Below are 20,937 nucleotides of genomic sequence, written 5' to 3' on the forward strand. Positions count from 1 at the left end.
GACTAATCTTGGATTTAAGAGAGAGAAACTCAAGCCCGTGGAGTAGGGTGTCTGCAAAGCGCAGTCGGGCGATGGCTGCCCTTACCTCTGTGCGGCGCTGAGCTCTACGCCGGTTCTTTTGCCTGCGGTCACCCAACAAGTCTCCTCGGGCGCACCTCTGAGCCTGTCCTGACAGTGAGTCCTGGTTCAGTTCTGGTTCGTTTCTGGTTTAGTCCTGGTTTAATCCTGGTTTAATCTTGGTTTAGTCCTGGTTTTATTCCTAGTTTAGTTCTGGTTTAGTCCTACTTCTATCCTGGTTTAGTCCTCCTGGGTCAGTCCTGGGTCAGTCCTGGGTCAGTCCGGGGTTTGTCCTGTTTCAGTCTTGGTTGAGTTTTGGGTCAGTCTTGGGTCAGTCCGGGGTTAGTCCTGTTTCAGTCCTGGTTTAGTCTTGGTTCAGTCCTGGTTCAGTCCTGGAATCAATCCTAGGTTAGTCCTGGGTAAGTCCGGGGTTAGTCCTGTTTCACTCCTAGTTCAGTCCTGTTTCAGTCCTGTTTCAGTCCTGTTTCAGTCTTGGTTCAGTCTTGGTTCAGTCTTGGTTCAGTCCTGGTTCAGTCATGGTTCAGTCATGGTTCAGTATTGGTTCAGTATTGGTTCAGTCCTGGAATCAATCCTAGGTTAGTCCTGGGTCAGTCCGGGGTTAGTCCTGTTTCAGTCCTAGTTCAGTCCTGTTTCAGTCTTGGTTCAGTCTTGGTTCAGTCCTGGTTCAGTCTGGTTCAGTCCTGGAATCAATCCTAGGTTAGTCCTGGGTCAGTCCGGGGTTAGTCCTGTTTCAGTCCTAGTTCAGTCCTGTTTCAGTCTTGGTTCAGTCTTGGTTCAGTCTTGGTTCAGTCTTGGTTCAGTCCTGGTTCAGTCCTGGAATCAATCCTAGGTTAGTCCTGGGTCAGTCCGGGGTTAGTCCTGTTTCAGTCCTAGTTCAGTCCTGTTTCAGTCTTGGTTCAGTCTTGGTTCAGTCCTGGAATCAATCCTAGGTTAGTCCTGGGTCAGTCCTGGGTCAGTCCTGGGTCAGTCCTGTTTCAGTCCTGGTTCAGTCCTGTTTCAGTCTTGGTTCAGTCCTGTTTCAGTCTTGGTTCAGTCGTCTTGGTTCAGTCCTGGAATAGTCCTGGAATCAATCCTAGGTCAGTCCTCGGTCAGTCCGGGGTTAGTCCTGTTTCAGTCCTAGTTCAGTCCTGTTTCAGTCTTGGTTCAGTCTTGGTTCAGTCCTGGTTCAGTCTGTGAATTGTAATTCTTGAAGTCGTAACTTTTCAATTTGTATTCTGATGGATGCTTCAGTTAGAAAGCTTTTAATTTATGTGTGATTTATCTCGGGCATGGGGTCCGGGCGGGTGTGGGTTTAAATTTGATATAATGACGGGTTTACGGGCGGGTGCGGGTTTCCAAAAATGCAAGACTCTGACGCGAGGCCAGGTTCCAGGTCAAGATCTTAGTCAAGGTCCTCAGTCTTCTCTCAAATTTTCATCGCAAAATTAGATTGTTTTCCAAAATAGCACAGCACCACAACATACATCCATTTAAAGTCATGCTATGGAACATTCCGGGAAAAATGAATAACATCCCGCCGGAGATGAGCAGGTTACATATCTCGGCGCTTTAACGTGAATCACAGGCTTGTCACCGAAAGCTTTTATCGAATCTAGCGCCGCATTAATCCTCTCGCGCTCGCTGGTTCTTTCACTTAGATAAAATAGTTCGACGGATGCCTCTGTACTTCCTGTATATTCCGAGCGTATCCTCCCTCCTCCCTCTCATCCCAAATAGCTCTGTTCCATTCAGGCTCGCTGCATTAGGGCGATTGCTGTTGATGGAGGGGACCTTTTTAATGCACTTACCCACTACCCACTCTTCATTAAATACACAAGAGATTTAACAGTGTAAAAGCTCCTGCCTCTTACTCACTGTAGACAGAGAGAAGAGGAGGCGGGGAGCGGCGCAGGCGTCCTATTGGTTCACACTAAGAGAATTACGTTAAAGGAGCACTGTGTAACTTTTCAAATTTCAGTACCAAGGAATAGATTCGACACTTTGATACCACGACTTTCATAAAAATCACTTTATAATAACTACACCTTATTTAGCCTTAATAAAGCATGAACAAAGGCTTAATTAACAATGAACAAAGACTTAATTAATAATGATTCACGCTTAGTAATTACTTAATTTCTACCTTAATTAGCACTTGTACTTAATTTGCCTGTGCTGTAAATAGTTACTCATAATTATTTCATACTTAATTACTCATGAACTAACCATTTGAGCATTTATTAATCATTAGTAAACTATGAGAGAATGATTTACTAATAATGCAATGCAGTGATAATTCAGGCAGCTGTTATCTGTTAGTTAAGTCTTTTTGAGAGCTTTTCTAAAGTGAAGACTAATTATCCTTTATTAAACATTTACTAAGCATGAATCATTATTAATTAAGTCTTTATTCATGTTTTATTAAGGCTAAATAAGGTGTAGTTATTATAAAGTGTTACCATGACTCTGTATAATAATCAAGGTTGTGCAAAAATATTGAAATGTCAGTATATCGTATCGTTTAATGTGATGATACAGTATCGATATCATGGGCTGCTGTATCGATATATCGCCAAGAGTATTTTTTTTTAGAGATGTAACGATATCCAAATCTCACGGTACGATATTTATTGCGATATTTTGAAGAGGCTGATATAATTTTAGACGGGACACTTTTTTGCTTTTAAAATACTTTGACAAGATTTTGATGTGAATTATTTCCATCATAATCCCAAAAATTCAAGTAAAAAAAACATTTATTCATGTTGTCTGCGCTGAAATGAATCATGGGATGTGTAGTTCCCGATGTTTATAAGCTGTTGCAACTATAAAACCATTGCATTTAAGCATTTAAGTGATTATATATATTGTGACAGTCCACGATATTATTGTGAGACTTTTGATGATACGATATCACGATATTTCAGTTATTGTGACATCCCTAGTATTTTTTTGTCATATTTTACTGAATTATTTTGTTACAACGCTACAGTTTTGTTGCTTGTTTAGTGAAAGGAAACTCATTTATGCAACACATTTGACATTTTCACTGGTTTTGAGAATTAAAATGTTTGTGTTTCATATTCACTTTACACAAGAAGTGGTTTAACAAAGACTTTTAGTATCACAGCCATGATTTAGCCTTTATTTTTTACTGAACTGTATCTAATCGATTTGAAATATTTCGTATTGAATCGAAAATGCACTGTATCTAGATATGTATCGTACTGTGGCCTATGTATCGAGGTGTGTATCGTATCGGCAACTTCTTAGGATACCCAGCCCTAATAATAATAATAAAAACCTGCTTGTTTCTATGGAGATGCCATTGCTCTACCGGGAATGTTCCACAGTATTATTAATCATTAAACAGCTCTACTTTATATTTATTCAATTGCAGGTGGTTTTATAGCTCAAAAATACCTACAAAAACTGGCGTTCTGACTGTGAGCAGCGTCGCCTCTCCACAGATCTGGCCTGTAACTTGGTTTGGTTTGGTCTCGATGAAGATAGAAAGGTTTAATGCCACACTGTGAGTTTATTCGGTCATTTTGCAGCACTACAAAACAAAACAAAACAAAACAACGACTACAACCCCATGGATCATGACCGAAATGGTTTAGGCTGAAATAAAAAGTACTTATAAAGCCAAACCCTTTTAAACAATGACAGAATTCCGAGAAAGAAAGACATCGTATGAACAGGAATTGCATTTACAAATTCACTTACGACATTCCAGACAAAGGAATAACATCTCCGTGGAGAAAAACATTTGACGGACCCTCCACCAACAAAGTTACACAATGCACCTTTAAATCGATAATTAATACTTTTGACAACCATCGCGCTGTGTACTTTTTTCGGTATGGGGCCTGCTACCTGCTTGTTCACGTGGACATTTCTGGCTTTGTCTGGAATGTTCCACAGTATGGCATTAAACTATACTGTTCTTTACCGTTTATGTTTTGCATTTATTTAATTGCAGGTATTTTTTATTGTTCAAAATACACCTTGGAGAAGCGTGCAGTTTTACGGAGAGCGGGCTCACCTCTCCACAGATCTGACTTGTAACTTGACATGGACGTACATAAGTTAATGTCATAGTGTAGAACATTTGAGGCAAGGCTGTAAGAAAAATTACCTATTTTATTGCCTTGCCTTGCCAAGAATAAGATATAAGATATGCCTTTATTAGTCCCACAGTGGTGAAATTCCAGTGTTGCAACGCGCAATTCAAGAACAGCAGGAAAAAAATGTAACATGCAATAAAATAGATAAAGGCTTAAAAATAATAAAAAATAGACTTAAAAATTATTATGTACAATAAAAGTAACAGTGCAGCATGTTCCACGGTATGGCATTAAACATAAGGACACGTAAGGATACCATGGGTCCACAAAGTGAAAAAGAACAACATTTAAATCCAGCAACTTTTTATCTGTCTTTGGATGAAGCTGGGCTCTCCTAATGGGAGCTCTTTTATTTACCCGTTTCTATGGTAATGGCCACAGTGTGTAGTCGTACAGAACGGGGATAAACTGTTTCTGGACTTCCCGTGGTCACGCAGAAATAATGCACGCCAGTTAGTTTTAGAATTGTCTGTCTACGGTGTATACATAATGTTTATCAAATATGAAACACAAACTTTTACATAAAGAATATCATAAAGAATAGAATTTTGTAATAAGTACTATAACAAAAGGTGAGTGGGCGGCAGTAGCTCAGTTGGTAGAGCGTTCGTCCACTGATCTGAAAGTTGGTTCGAATCCAACTCCCACAGATGAACGCTGTCATTGTGTCGTTGGGCAAGACACTTAACCACCTCGCCCCCAGTGTCTGCGTACACTGGTGTCTGAATGTGTGAGTGGTTTCTTGTTGTAAACCGCTTTAAATGCCTTGAAGGTGGAAAAGCGCTATAGAAAAATGTGACCATTTACCATTACTCGTAGTATTATGGAAATTGTCTTGGATTCTTCTTCGATAATATAACTTTCCCACATCAAAAACATGCCTGAAGATGTTTTAGATGTCATATATGCGATGTACATATTCAGATATCAAAATATTACAAGTTGAATTGTTTTTGACATTTGGATGCAATTGATTTTGCATGCATTTTGATTTTTGGCTTTTCTTTTAACAAACTTTCTGCTCCATCGGCCATTCTAAAATACAGTATAATCAAATGGAGCACACTCAGGCCCCGTCCACACTAGTTCGTATTTGAGTCGTTTTTGTTGTGGATGCAGTGTTCGTTCACATTAATCCGATGGAAAACGGCTCCAGAGACGGAACGATCTGATGCCGCCAGCTCCCACGAATTCATCTGAGTGTGGATCTGATCGAGCACCGTGTAGACGCCTGAAAACATTGATACGCTGATGTAGGTCTATGCGCCGTGAGGTAATTCACCACCAAATCGCTAAGAGGCTAAAATATATGTCCATTCATAAATAAGGTCTATGCGTATGCCCTCCAGACGTATAATCTCTGAAAAGTTTCACATAAACCACCTCCAACGCAACAGAAGCACAGAACAGACTCACCATCAGCAGCACACCCCTCTGTCACAGAAAGAACACTCATATTCCACTGAGACGTGACCTTTATTTCGACAGAAACTGAACTGCATCAGCGCACAATATCGAGCAGTATTTTTGAGCGCTCAGTTTATGCAAATGAGCCATGTGGTTTTAAGTTTCGTTTCTGTAAAACATAAACAAATATGCTCAAAGCTGTGTGGATACGGAAGGCTTGCGGACACAGAAACGACGTGTCTGGACGCAGATCGCTTCCGATACAGTGAACGTAGCCTAAGTCTAGAATCTACAATCTAGTTTTCAATCTAGAACATTGGAATATTCAGCATTCGGAAATCTTAAAAGTCAAAATTACAGAGCCTTTAACAATGACAAGCTGTTGAACTGGACACTCTTGAAAAAAACATTTAATCACAACAAACATACATCTGATTGAGAGCACACCTAAATTGAATTGGGAGGCTGCTGCTGTCGATGTTTGAATAATTTAGCGATCTCTCATTATTTAATTCACACCCTCCTTATGGCTTGCAGTACAATTCTGTCTAAAGCTCCGTCCACAAATCAATATCACTCATGCTCCCACGTAAGATATGATACAAAACAAAGCACTACAACTTCACAAACCTGATGCGATGTGCAGTATTTTCATTAGTGGGGCGCACGCTGATTATTCTAAGTGAATATAGAGTTTTCAGAGCAATAAAAAGTATCACGCTGATCTAAATATGTTTTGTTTTAGCCGTTAATACGCCACAGAAGTGCAAAATGCCTTCTTTAACCTTCCGTCTAAAAAAAATATCAGACCATATGTTATAAGCATTTGGGAAAAGACACAAGCAATTAAGAATCATCAAGGACAATAAAATAGCTCTCCAAAAATAAATCTGTATGTGTGTGTGCGAGAGCGAGGACAGATGGGTGGTGTGAGTGTCTGGGTGGGGAGACGGGGCTGATCTCTGGAGCGGAGTTCACATTGAGCACAGTAGGAGCTGTCTGTCTCTGTGTGTTTTTGTGCTGTCTGCAGATTGTGCCCTCTGTGCCTGAGGGAAGAAGTCGCACGAAATAACAATAATTTCTCCTTATTTCTCCTTTACAATGACGAATACTTTGAGTTGATTTGGTTCAGTTTGCGTTAGGGTCATGCCAGGACTATTAAAGTTCATTCTCAACACACTTTTTTCAGCTAAGAATACATATTCGGCTTGTGTCTGCGCTGGAGTTAGAATTTATGACACCAGTGGATCGATATGTTATAATTTGGGCATTTTAAATCACAATATTCATCTTAAACGAGTGCGCTGACTATCGCGTTAGGAAACTTTGGTGCCCAGTGGGAAATGACATCGCCGTAAACGTCAGTACAACAAAGAGGCATCTGTCTGTCACCACCTCTGATGGATAACTGCAGATTTTTTTTTCATTTGCACCAAAATGATGACGCTGCCTGTTGTAGAAGTTTTCAGCTTGTCCAAGAAAGGATGGAAGTAAAAGGCTGGACCAAATGGATGTCTTAAGCAGGAGAAGTTTATTTAACATCAATAATACAGGCCCGTGGAACTAAGCAAACATTGTATGGTCTTTGAATGCTTCCAAAGTAAGGGTTTATATAGGCGAGTTTCGTTGTTGACAAAAGTGCGCGTTGCATGCTGGGAATTATTTTGGTCTGCGGCAAGAAACGCTAATTCAACATGACGGATGGAGCGAAAAAGCACGTAAAGGGTATTGATCCCGGTTATTTATCCACTCTAACGGCAGAGGACCCAAGACCATTTGACCAGAAATTGGTCATAAGCATCGATGGAGCCAAATCACCCTTTTCAACCCCTACAAAAGGTGGACCAAACCAAATTTCTGGTCGGAATCGCCAACTACCTGGACAAATATTCACTTTGGCGATATCCACAATGACTTGGTGGAAACTCCTGGGCCATTCACAGCAGAAAAGATGAAAGTCTACAAGAGTCTCGATGTGTTGTTGAACTTGTTGGAGTCCACGGTTTGTTAGGATCTTCTACGTTTGCTCTGCGAATGTTTGAAAGCCGTTTAATTCACCGTTGGCGGTTCTTTTCACTCGGAATACGAAAAAGACATTTTCCTTCTTCCGTGCTTCTATTTGTGCATCCGATAAAGCAGCAGGAATTTACCATTATCGGGGATAAATACGCGAGGTTACGCACTGTGTTTGACGCTATCCTGTTTCTTGCCTCCGACCAAAATATTTCCCAGCATGCAACGCGGCTTTTAATAACAATGACGTCAGCTGAAACTCGCCTATTAAGGATGGGCATGATTAGTCGACTTATCGATAATTGATCATTAAGAATTTCGTCGATTACGTTCATTTCTAATCAACAAACGGAATGTAGGTTTCTGTGCGTAGATACGAAGCTGCGTCTGACAGCACAGACAGGGGAGCTGCGGCCTCACAGTCCCACGTTTGGGCTCTGGCACCTCCTTGGAGAAACTGTACCACTCAGTGAGTGTGTTTACATGTAAATCTGTGTCCCAGTTTCGTCATGGTGCATGTAAACGCTGTAGCCCGGTTACTGCAACATAAAGAGCTGCGCTAAACCTGCACACGTACGATCTCTGAAAACATCACGACACACATATAAAACAGACTCACCTTCAGCATCTACATCCCTCTGTCACAGAAAGAACACCTGTATTCCACTGAGTTGTGTCCTTTAGTCCGACAGAAGTTGAACCGAGAGAGCTTTTTTTTTTTTTTCTCCTCGCTCAGTTTATGCAAATTAGCCATGCGGTTTTAAGTTTTGTTTCTACTTGCGCAAATCTGCATTAAACACAAACGGGCTGATGTGGCTCTAGAATGGTTATAGTTTATGTGTTGTAAAGTTGAGCTTATTTATGCAGATTAGTAATAGTAATAATAATGATGATACTTATTATATAAAAACGTTCATGATTAATCGAAAATCGATCGTTAATTCTCCCGATGATCGATTAATAAAATTTCATCGAATGCCCATCCCTAGTTTATATACCAAGTGTAGTGAGACTATGAAGGCAAGTAGACTCTGGTTAGACAGCAATATGCCACAGTTTAGATCAGACATGTCAAACTCAGGCTTGGGGAACAAATTTGGCCCATGATTTAATTATATTTGGTCCTGGAGCTCATATCAAATATGTATTAGAGCTGGCCTGGTGGCTACAGACAGGCTAAAGAGACATTATTTATTTAAGTTTTTGTTACTATTTTATATTATGTTTGTTCTGGATTCTGTTGAAGCAAAACTATTATTAAACATTTATTTTAATTAGAAAAGTTTTAACATTACATATCTCAAAAGAAGAGAAAACCTGCAGATGTTGTTGAAATTTTTCAATAAATACTTAGTTTGGTCTTGTTCATGAGTGAGGGGAGGACAGAGCGTGAGATTGACAGGCGGATCGGTGCAGCGTCTGCAGTGATGCGGTCCTTGTATCGGACTGTTGTGGTGAAGAGGAGCTGAGCCGAAAGGTGAAGCTCTCGATTTATTGGTCAGTCTTCGTTCCTACTCTCACCTATGGTCATGAGCTTTGGGTAATGACCGAAAGGACAACATCGCGATGCAAGTGCTCGAAATGAGTTTCCTCCATAGGGTGGCTGGGTGCTCCCTTAGAGATAGGGTGAGGAGCTCAGTCACACTGGAGGAGCTCGGAGTAGAGCCGCTGCTCCTCCACGTCGAGAGGAGTCAGCTGAGGTGACTCGGGCATCTGTTCCGGATGCCTCCTGGACGCCTCCCTCGGGAGGTGTTCTGGGCATGTCCCACCGGGAGGAGGCCCCGGGGAAGACCCAGGACACGCTGGAGGGACTGTGTCTCTCGGCTGGCCTGGAAACGCCTCGGGGTTGGGTGGAGAACGTGTCTGGGGTGAGGGAAGTCTGGGAGTCCCTGCTTAGACTGCTTCCCCTGCGACCCAGTCCCGGATAAGCGGAAGAAAATGGATGGATAGATGGATGGATATTTAGTTTGGCCCATGACTTAGTCCCAGTTTTTAATTTTGGCCCTCTGTGAATTTGAGTTTGACACCCCTGATTTAGAGAGTGGTATGCCAATGGTATGCCAAAAGAAGATCATGGAGTAAATATAGCTCTTTTGAGGCGACGTTAAACTGAGAAATGTAAGTGGAGAATAAATGACTTAAATTCTTTTACACTCCTATCACTGATCAAGAAAATAAAATTGGAGAATGAAGTAAGCACAGATCAGTAGTTGTGTACTGGTGGTGGTGAAAATGGGAGTTTGAAGTCTTAAACACAGGAGAATAAAGATGACTCAAACACATCAATCACTCAATGAGAAGGGGAACATCTAGTTATCGTTGTTTTCTAAAGCTCTGAGAAGTCTATTTTGCAGAAGAAGACTTTAACTGGGATTTTGTTGTATAGATGGACAGTTCATTGACAGTTGTTGTCGGATTAAATCCATGTGGAGACCTCTATATGACATGATTTATCGGTCATGCATTCACAGGAGTTTTTACTTCTCAAAATAGCTTGAAAAACATATTTACTGTGAACAGGTGACAGTTTCAGACAGGGCAGTGGCTCTAGTTAGTATCACCTGCAAAGTATCAATACCCCCCACCAAAAAAACAAACAAAACACAACTAACTAGTGAGATTTGTAATGAAAGCAATGTATAATTTTCAGCCAACATCCTATCTCTTATTTGTAAAGAGCCCTCACTTTTACTTTGGCTGTGTACTTTCTGCGTAAAGTTGCATCGCCTTTTAATAATCCCCAAATGAGTGCTCGGCCGTCTTCATTATGATGGGGCTGATTTCAGATTGTGAGCTGCGTTTCTTATTTCTCAGGGTAATCGCCTCATTTGCATTTAGTCTTTGAGTTTATTCTGCGTTTCATTGACTTTGAACAGAAAATGAGCTGTCAATCACACCGTCCATAGACACTGCAGTCTATTCTCCAAGATCCCCGCCTGGGATCTAAAGTACACACTTCTCCAATTCAATCACCATTAGATGTGAGTTTGGTCACTGGTGAATCCTCCTGTTTTCAGATTGACAGGTGGATTAGCCAGTCAGGGACAAGCGTGGTCTGTCCGCATCAAAACACATGGCTGCTTACAGGGAAAAAAGAAAGAAGAAGTATCACAGGATTTAAAAATATTACAGTATTTTTCAAACTATAAGGCGCAATATCAATAATGTTAAATTCTCTCATCTATTTTCATATATAAATCGCAAGGTGCATTAAGCGAAGCAAACTGATGAGACTTGAGACTTATACATTTGCCCAAGCATCCACGATCGATAATTTAAGTTTGTTTTTTTCTACGAGTTGGACTCAAATATACATTGAGTAATAGTGTGTTTAATGCAGCTTTGCAGACAGTTGTTTATATTTTACAGAAACAAAACTTAAAACCACATTACTACTTTGCATAAACTATAAGTGCTGAAAGAAACAACTCGCTCGCTCTTACTCCGTGAGGCTCCAGACTACAGTAGCCGTAATGCTCCGACAGTCCATCAAGCAGTGTGGCTCTGTAATTTACCAAAGTCATACTAAAACATTTTGACAGATTTTTGAGCGCCGTGTGCCGCATACAATCGGTTCGAGGTCTGTAAGCACAACCAGAATGGGTTGGGATGATTGGTATAAATAAAATTGTGAAAAGAGCCTGTAAAAACAACTCGCTCCTTGTGCATTGATACGGTCAGCTTCTGTTGGAATAAGGACCGTAAATTTGGCTTTACTCCATGTGACAAAGAGGGCCTTTGTCCCCATTTTTCACCTTAGTTCGGTTACATCTATCTATATCAACTAAACAGCTAAATAATAACTATCCCAGGTTTGTTTTATTTAGTCTTTGTTTAATTGATCACATTCACACAGTTACTTTAAATTCATTTTATTTGGTTATATCCCTTCATTTTTGTTTAAACTTACCACCTTCACCTGTGACTCCACATGGTCTGGGAACAAAAGAGGGGGCGTGTCCTTTGGCAGCCATATTTATAGGCTCAGGGGGAGGTGTTGGCCCAGACCATGTGGAGGGAAGCCTCGGAAATGGTTCTCTTTGTTTTATCAAATGGGTTATTAGAATTTTGGTTTCAGTGTATCTAGTTAAGTTGGAGCACTGTTCAGTTTAAAAGGGGGATTAGGCTTCAGAAAATAATTTAAGGCAGCACACCAGTAAGGAAAGGAAATTGCTACAGTTTTCCCCGTAAGTTGGTGTGAACCCAGGGGGAGGGACTTCCTCTCTGGGGGGTATATAAGTAGAGGCAGTTTAATCAGTAGGTAGATCACCATCAGTGCAGCCAGGTGCCTGTGGGTATTTTCTTTTGTTGCGTTATTTTCTGTTGCTTTTGTTTAGTTAAGCACAGTTCTTTTTTGTAAATATGTATATAATTTTGCCCACGACTTGGAAGGATCCAATAAAGAATTTGGTTTGGTGAAGGACAACTTTGCACTGGACTCTCATTTTGACCACTTGGGCCAGCTTCCCCACACTCCGTGAGGCTCCTGACTACAATAGCCGTAATGCTCTGACATTCCATCAAGCAGTGCGGCTTCATAGCTTACCAAAGTTGTACTAAAACATTTTGACAAATTTTTGAGTGCCGTGTACCACATAAAATCAGATCAAAGTCAGTAAGCACAACCAGAATTAATACATAAGGCACATTTTTTGAGAAAATTAAAGGTATTTAAGCTTGCTATTTAGTCCGAGAAATACGATAATATGTTTACAATTTTTTTCCTTTTTTAGTCACCACACACCTCCTTAAAGAGAGACTGTAGGTTAGGGTGACCAGATTTTCAAAATTCTAAACTGGGACACACCCGGGTTGGGATGGTTGGTATAAATAAAATTGTGAAAAGAGCGTGTAAAAACAGCTCACTCCTTTTGTGCTGATGCGGTCAGCTTCTGTTGGAATAAGGACCGTAAATTTGGCTTTACTCTGCGAGGCTCCTGACTACAGTAGCCGTAATGCTTAGACAATCCATCAAGTAGTGAGGCTTCGTAGTTTACCAAAGTCGTACTAAAATATTTTGACAGATTTTTGAGCGCCATGTACCACATAAAATTGGTTTGAGGACAGTAAGCACAACCAGAATTGATACATAAGGCACACCGGATTATAAGGCTCACTGACGATTTTTGAGAAAATTAAAGGATTTTAAGTGCTCCTTATAGTCCGAAAAATACGGTACTTTACTGATATTATAATGTTACTTCTGTAGAGTCAGTGAGCAAAGCACTAAATGAGGGGTGACCAATGAGCTCTTTTGTTGAAATGAACAAATCTGATTGAGCGTTACTGTCTGAATCTGTCTTGAGGAGGGAGTGGTGACCTGTTTTAACATGTTAACCTGTTAAACGTTGTGTCAGATGGTCAAATGTCAAATTATTTCTGTTTTTTGTTTTGGATTTCCAGCGCCGTGAGTGAGGAGCAGGAGAGGAAGCAGTACTCGTATGTGGACCAGCTGCCAGTGTCTGAGATCATACATCAGGTAAGAACAACCAACGTGAAGGCTTCCCACTTCATCCTAGGCGAGGTGTGTGGAGTGTCTTGCCTAAGGACACAATGACAGCATGTAATAGAGCCGCTTCTGCCCCACTGTGGTACTCGGCAGTCATTTTTTCCACATATATTTGAGCAAAATCCGTCTTGCCCAGTACAGATATAATGTATAAGCAGCTCTAGAGGTTGCATGTCTGTCTGCATCTAAGCGTTTTTTTAGATTAATATTGAGGAAGTGTGTGGTAAGCATGCTAGTTGTTGCTTTTCCATGCCAACAAAACTCCGCTCTGGTCTCTGAAGGTGTTGAAAAGCATTTATAAACTCACTGTAGTGAATCATTCGGATGATCTGAATGTATAAGGTAAGTGAGGAATAACTTTGGACCACGACAAACCGTTTGAAATGAACTAGTGCTGTTTTTCACATTTTTAAAAATCAAGGACAGCGTCTTTTTAAATGGGCTGTATAGATACATTTGAATTGAGTTTGGACATTCTCAAGGTGTCATGGGCATGTATTTGTGTAGCACTACAAAATATATTTTTTCAAACTTTACTTCCTTTACTAGCTGTAAAAGCAGGCAAGATTTAAAAAAGAGGTATTATTTGCCAACACATGACATATTGAGGTCACCGGGTTACCTTTTATTGTTTTGAAAATGCTATATTTGCTGAAAACTATTTTTAATTTAACATGTTTAAGTTTCACTTTCGTTTTTGATGCTCTGAATCCCCCTGCACTTTGTCTACGTTCAGACTGCAGCCTGAAGTGACCCAAATCCAATTTTTTCATCCCTATGTGACCTGTATCTGATCTTTTAATGACAGTCTGAACGACACAGATCAGATTTTTTCAAATGTGACCCAGGAAACTTGGATTATGTGGTCCTAAAATCGATACATATCCGATCTTTTGACATGCGACTTCAGTCTGAAAGGTCAGGTCACATTCATCCCACCTACACGTCATCTACATGCGGCAAACATCAGTAAGCTCCTTCTCAGTCTCCTCCTTAGAACAAATAAGTAAATAAATAAAAGTAAATAAAAATAAAATAAATATAAATATAAATATTTTATAAAATAAAAGTAAATAAATAATAAATAAATAAGTAAAAGTAAAAGTAAGTATGTTTTTTATTTATATAGCGCTTTTTCACAGACATTTGTCACGAAGACGCTTTGCAGAGCATTATTCATTCACTCCATACCCGGTGGTGGTAAGGTACTATTGTAACCACAGCTGCTCTGAGGCAGACTGACTGAAGCGCGGCCGCCATGCCAATTGCCGCCATCTGTCCCTCCGACCGCCACCATCGCCCACGCACACACCACTTTCATACTGGGCAGTGTGGGTGAGGTGTCTTGCCTGAGGACACAACAATAGCCAGCTCCATCCATGGGGAAGCAGTAGAAATGGTACACTCTTATAAGTACTTGGGAAGTGTGTTTGATTCCTCTCTAAGGTTTGATAAGAACATTGAGCAAATCATCAAACGAAGACAGCAGCGGGTTGCTCTTTTAATGTATCGCCTAACATTTTAAATAATTTGTATCATTCTTTTATTGAAAGTTTGCTGATCTTTTCTTTTATTTGTTGGTTTTATGGATTATCTGTGAAGGACAAGAACAGTCTGAACCAGATAGTAAAAGTGTGCAGCAAAATCAGTGGTGTTCAGATGGAGGACTTGGCCTCCGTGTGGAGACATCGGGTGCTCCAAAAGACTAAGGCCATACTGAGCCAGCCTATCCATGTTCTGAAAATGCCCTCTGGGAGGCGCTATGTCACCCCACGGCAAAAGACTAACCGCTACGCCAAATCTTTTATTCCTTCTGCCATAAGGATTTTAAATGGAAAGTGAATTTGCTACTGTGTCCCTGATGCACTGTGGTTTGAACATACGGTGTCTATCTTTCTAGTTTATTATTATTTATAGATTGTGCACGATCAGAGATGTGCGAACTGAATTGTCTTTTGGGATTAATAAAGTTGTTGATTGATTGATTGATTGAACAGTTTTTGCAACTGGCGCCCCACTGTGACACCTGATTTTCCCAGGTCTCCCATTCAAGTATTAATCAAGCCCGGCCTTGCTGAGCTTCTGAGATCTTACAGGATCAGGCTTGGACAAGATGTTATGGCCACAAATGGAGCTGTACATGTTCTGGCTCCAGTACGACAGCAACTTTAAAAGGGTCTAGTGCTCAATGTTCATGTCCATGTTTAGGCGACTTCTGTAAACACTGCGCACACTCGTCGTTGTGTCCTCCAGTGCGCGTGCCGGACACTTTTGGGCTGTTTAAAGTTCACACTGGAGATCACATATAATTCGCATTTAATTGGAAATGTAAAGAACCTCGCAAAAAAACAAAAAAATCTCAATTGAGCATTAAGCCCTGCAGTCTGAACGCAGCCTAAGTCACTTCCCTTCAGAGCACCATCTCACGCAGAATCATACTGCTGACCGCAAGGAGACTTTGGATCGGGCTCAGGAGAGATCACTGGATTACTCAAACATGCATGGATGGCATATAAAACCACTTAAGGCATGTTTTTGATGAGGGAACGACATTATAACATGGTATAAAGCTCCAAAAAGTCGATCCCCCCACCCCATTTTTTAAAATTTCGTGCTGAAAAATAGTTCTGACTCTAAATGCATCAAACTCAAACCGTAATAGCAAAATTCTTTCAAGGCTTTTAATCATACATTTCCAGCCCATTTGAAGCTCTATATTTAGATTGTGTGTGCGTGCGTGTGTGCGTATGAAGCCTTTGTAGTCTTTTGTGTCTCTGTGAAGTGCGTCCTCGCCTGATTTTTAATTTGGATCCGAACAGAAAGTTGTGTGCGCCGCTCTTTGACAGATGTGCCGTTACCGTGGATACCGCTCCGGGCGCAAAAATCCAAGTTTGTCCCCGAGGTCGCGATCGGAACAGGACCAACGAGAAAACCGAGCCAAGCCAAAACCACTTTATGTGCATGAATGTCAAATGGGATGTTCTAATGTTGGACTATTTAGTGCTTTAGTTCAGATTTTATGTTTTTTAAAGTCCATATGACCGGTTTTTATGTTTTGTTTTTTTATTCTGACTTGGTTAAGTACCCGTGTTAAATAAGTATGTAAATAAGTAAGTTTTATGTCAGTTAAGTGGTAGTTTGTATGAAAAAAGTAAAATCAAAGCACAAAAATACATGAAGTAGTGCAGTGAGCTCATCAACATAGAAAATTCCAGTTAGAGAGATGGATTTTTTTTATTTTGATACCGATCCAATATTTGGCCTTGGTTATTATATTTGATCAAATTTACTGATATTTAGCTTTTAAAATCTATAATATTCACAAATTTATTTTAAGTTAAAGGTGCATTGTGTGACTTCTCTGGTGGAGGCCTTATCAAATGCTTTTGTTCATGGCGATGTTATTGCTTTGTCTGGAATGTTTCACAGTGTGGCATTAAACCTTTCCATCATGGAGACCAAACCAGACCAAGTTACAGGTCAGATCTGTGGAGAGGGAGCCCCTTTCACTGTCAGAATGCTTGTTTTTCTAGGTATTTTTGAGCTATAAAACCATCTGTAATTGAACAAATGTAAGGCTGAGCTGTTTAATGTCATACTGTGGAACATTCCAGGCAGAGCAATGACGTATCCATAGAAACAAGCACGTGACAGACCCCTAACCAAAAAGTTACATAGTGCACCTTTTAACTAATAAAATAATAAAACATTTTTCACTTTAGTAAAATTAATGTTGTTGTTCATTTTTACAGGAGTATAAAATAGTTTGTTGCATGTTTGTGTAAACATACTCGGCGTGTAAAGGTTCACAAAAATCACGGTTTGGTACGTACCTCAGTTTTGACGTCACGGTTCGGTTCATTTTCGGCACAGTGCGAAACCATTTGTGTGTTTATTAAAGCAGCATTTTGTTTTAACATTATACAAATGAGAAAAAATACATTCAAAGTGCTGCTTGGTAATACTAATAAGTACAATTATATATTCTCAAATAAGCAACAGATGAATGAAATATTATACAAAATAGATTCCTTATAAACAGTAGACAAAACTCTGTGCCGGGGAAAGGGAGGAAAGAAGTGCGATGACTGTAGTTTTGCAAGAATTGACGTGGTTCGGCAGGGACGTAGTCAAGGCGGGGGGCAATTGTTGTTGTTGCCCTAACTATAAAGCGCTACGAAAAACACTGCCCCAATCACGGACAAGTTCTCCATGAATATTAAAGAGCCGAGCCTTCGAGTTGCTGCACATGTAGTGGCGAAATGTAAACACACACAGATTGCGCAAACTCACTCGCGGACAACCCCGCACCGAACCGAGCGTCCCGTACTGAAACGACACCGCACGAATAAATGTACCCTAAAACATACAGCTATATAACTCTCTTCTATCTTCATTTCGACTCAGTTTATTCAAAAAGCGCACACATGCAAAAATCTATTTCAGCCGATACTAACACTAGAACCAGTTTTTTCCAAAATGCAGAGAGAAATTACACACAAGAAACTAATTTCTTCCTGCCATTTAAACCTCCATTTAAAAAATAAATTGTTGTCATTTATTTTCATTAGTCTAATCATAACTATTGTGCGATTTAGGTAGTAACTGTTACCTAGCAACCATAATGTTAACCAGAGTTAAAACTTATCTAAATTGCACAATAGTGATTAGACTAATAAACAAAAATTATAACATCTGTTTTGTTAAATGAAGGTTGAAACTGCCAGAAAATTGCGCGTAAATTGGAACCTGCATTTTTGTGCGTTGATGACATTGGTAGAGGTTTAATCTGTTTTATAACTCACTGCCACTTCTTTTCTTTTCATCTTTTTTTTTTTTTTCTCGCACAAACGGCCCCTTAGCTGATGTAAAACTATGATAAATACTCCGTAGATGTGCTATTCCGCCAGACCAAGTCCTAATTAGAAAAAACCTGAAAACCTGTCACACGCACTTTAACATTCACGTCATGGATTATGTCTTTTCTATCGTCGCGACCTTCACGATCCAGCACCTACTTCTGTCCAATCCCATCTCTACAGCCTGTGCGCCGCATTCGGATGACTGTAAAGAGCCCGGTGCAGTTCTCAGAGGATTTTTCATTACAGCTCCATTAAAAACACTATTTCGCTGGTTTCACTTTGACTCAAGGGAGAGCACATGTCACGAGTCAGCGGGGGGGGGGGGGGGGGGGGGGGGGAAAGCGCACTGATGTCTGCTTCGTGTAGAAAGTATAGATTTATTACAAATTACAGTGCCCGTCGCTAACGTTCGTGGTAATGTCGGTAACTCCAGGAGACTTTCTGATCCCAAGAAGCAGCTATTAGGGTGGAATAGGCTTGTGGGCAAATTCAGCCTTTTGGAGCTTTCTGCCGTGTTTTATAATGTTTTTCCCTCATCATAAACATGCCGGAAGGGGTTTTATATGTCGTCCATGCATGCTTGAGTAGCAGTCTCTCCCGGGCTCTTTTCGAAACTACGTTAGCTGTACGATCCTGTCAAGAGATATGACCGATATTTGCACTGCTTAGGGTATCTGCGATCGTCCTTCAGTCTCCCACAGAGGTTTTATTTGGCTCAATCAGCTGCCCACATCTGCATAAAGAATATACACTTACTTAGACTTAGGCTACGTTCAGACTGCAGCCCGAAGTGACCCAAATCTGAGTTTTTTGGCCCCTAGGAGACCTGTATCTGATCTTTTAATGACAATCTGAACGACACAGATCAGATTTTTTCGAATACGACCCAGGACACTTGCATATGAGGTCTTCAAACCGATATATATCCGATCTTTTGACATGCGACTTCAGTCTGAACGGTCAGGTCGCATTCATCCCACCTACACGTCAGGCTCAGAGTCTCGTCAGTGGAGGGAAGGCGAGGTTAGCGTGTTTATTAATATTTGGGGGGGGGATCGTTGTGTTCAGGCCAAATTGGAACTGGTCGGTTTTTGAAATGATTGCCAAAGAAATGGGCGAGCGTGGCTAGAGGCGGTCCTGGCTCCAATGTCAACAAAAAATAAAGAGCCTGCGAGCCAAATACAAGGAGGCTAAAGACTCCAACAAACAAAGCTGTAACCTGTCCATTTTACGAAAAATTTGACCGTATTTTGGGAGACAAACCCAGCGTTTAGGCGACTTTGCTTGCTGGGTGTGATGCCGTCATGTCCTCCAATGCGCATGCAGGACACACGGAGATCACATACAAGTCGCATTTAACTGGAAATGTGAACAACCTCGCAAAAAAAATCGGATTTCACAAAAATATCCAAATTGAGCATTAAGCCCTGCAGTCTGAACGTAGCCTGAGACTTAGACAAACTGTATTGATCCACAAGGAGATTATCTGGACACAGTAGCTCACACATCACAATATATTATAATAACAAAGAGAAAAAATATAAATGGTGATAGTAAATCTAAAATAAGTAGCAAAAATAGCAAGAGACTGGTGTCAGATAAGTCATAATTATATAAATGTGTCTGTATAAGTAAAAATAAAACACATAAAGCTTTATTTGAGCACTTGAGTTCAAAGAGGGACTGCAAAATGCGACTCCACTGCTGTCTTTCTGTTTCTTTCTCTCAGATTGTGGATGAATTTGTACTAAATTCAAATTACATCATTTGGAGAAAATGACCAAAATCTGCCCTGTATACAATATCAGGCCAAAAAATATCATCACAGCTTATCGGCCAGACGTTTTTCTGGATTTTCAACAACCAGTATTGGTATCGGTATTGGCAGGATAAAACACACATGCTCCCACATGACAATTCTTTATAAATATACAAAAACACGATACAAAACTGTACAACAACTTGACAAACCTGGTGCGATGTGCAGTTGTTTTATTAAGCGATTATATGTGATAGCGCTCAGAGTAGAGTGTGGATCATGCTGTATTTTTCTGTCCGAGCCCGGTCCGCGTTCAACAGAGCAGTGATCGAATCCGACCCGAGCTCGATAGGCGTAAAGATATCTGTGTCCGAACTCAACACAATTAAGATAACATGATTTTCATAGGCTGACTAATGACACACGTAGGATATTGTTTGTGTGGCCTCTAATGGACACAAAAACGTAAAATACAAACTCGGGTCATAGCGAAAACAATGAGAAGACTTTATTATTCACCTCTTGTAAAGATGTAAACTTTAAGTGCTGCATCTCAACCACATTATCCATAGAAACTGTCTTCCGTGAATAATGCAGCGCTGTTAATCCAGTTTGAAGCGTTAAAAGTAAAAAGGCGAGAGTAGTTCACGTGTGTCTGTTTGCATCCACACAGCGCACGGATCGAGGTGAAGCTGCAGATTTGCGATAGTGACTCTACTTCCTGTGTACTTTATCTCCAATCTTTTATGCTTTAAAAATCACCTATCTGAAATATTGCACCACATTTCACAAATAATAATAACACAGTTTTGACTTGTATCTAAACTAGAAGTGCAGCGCTGTGATCTTTTGAGCACTTAAGAGTCTCAAAGTGAGTTGTTTTACTGTAGACAGGAAACAGCTGACGCGATGATGTGTCCGAGTCCCACCCAAGCCCGAACATAAGTTGTAAATATTTGTCCGAGCCCATGTCCGTCAGGTCTCATTGGACTTTGGTCGGGTTTCCATGCTCTAACTCAGAGCTTAAACTTATTAAACATCTTAATCCATTGGTTTTGGTGACTATAGCTTTTTCAAAACAATAAAGGGTAACATGATGATCTAAATATGTTATGTGATCGCAGTTAGAAGTAAAATACTCCCTCTTTAAAGGCACACTGTGTAACTTTTCCAGAGGGCCTGTCATTTACTTATCACTAT

General features: G+C 40.4%; 1 protein-coding gene across 2 annotated transcripts in view; it reads left to right on the forward strand.

Moving 5' to 3' along the window:
• pigk (phosphatidylinositol glycan anchor biosynthesis, class K) overlaps positions 1-20,937 on the forward strand; it is a 102,686-nt gene that overhangs the window by 37,798 nt on the left and 43,951 nt on the right. For both annotated transcript variants that reach the window (XM_020941033.2, XM_055151583.1), the window contains exon 10: positions 13,011-13,086. In XM_020941033.2, coding sequence (XP_020796692.1) covers positions 13,011-13,086 — 76 coding nt within the window. The remainder of the gene's footprint in view (positions 1-13,010; positions 13,087-20,937) is intronic.

This window comes from Boleophthalmus pectinirostris, unplaced genomic scaffold (genome assembly GCF_026225935.1).
Source record: "Boleophthalmus pectinirostris isolate CB_2022bp ecotype Guang Dong unplaced genomic scaffold, ASM2622593v1 HiC_scaffold_16, whole genome shotgun sequence".
Lineage (NCBI taxonomy): Eukaryota > Metazoa > Chordata > Actinopteri > Gobiiformes > Gobiidae > Boleophthalmus > Boleophthalmus pectinirostris.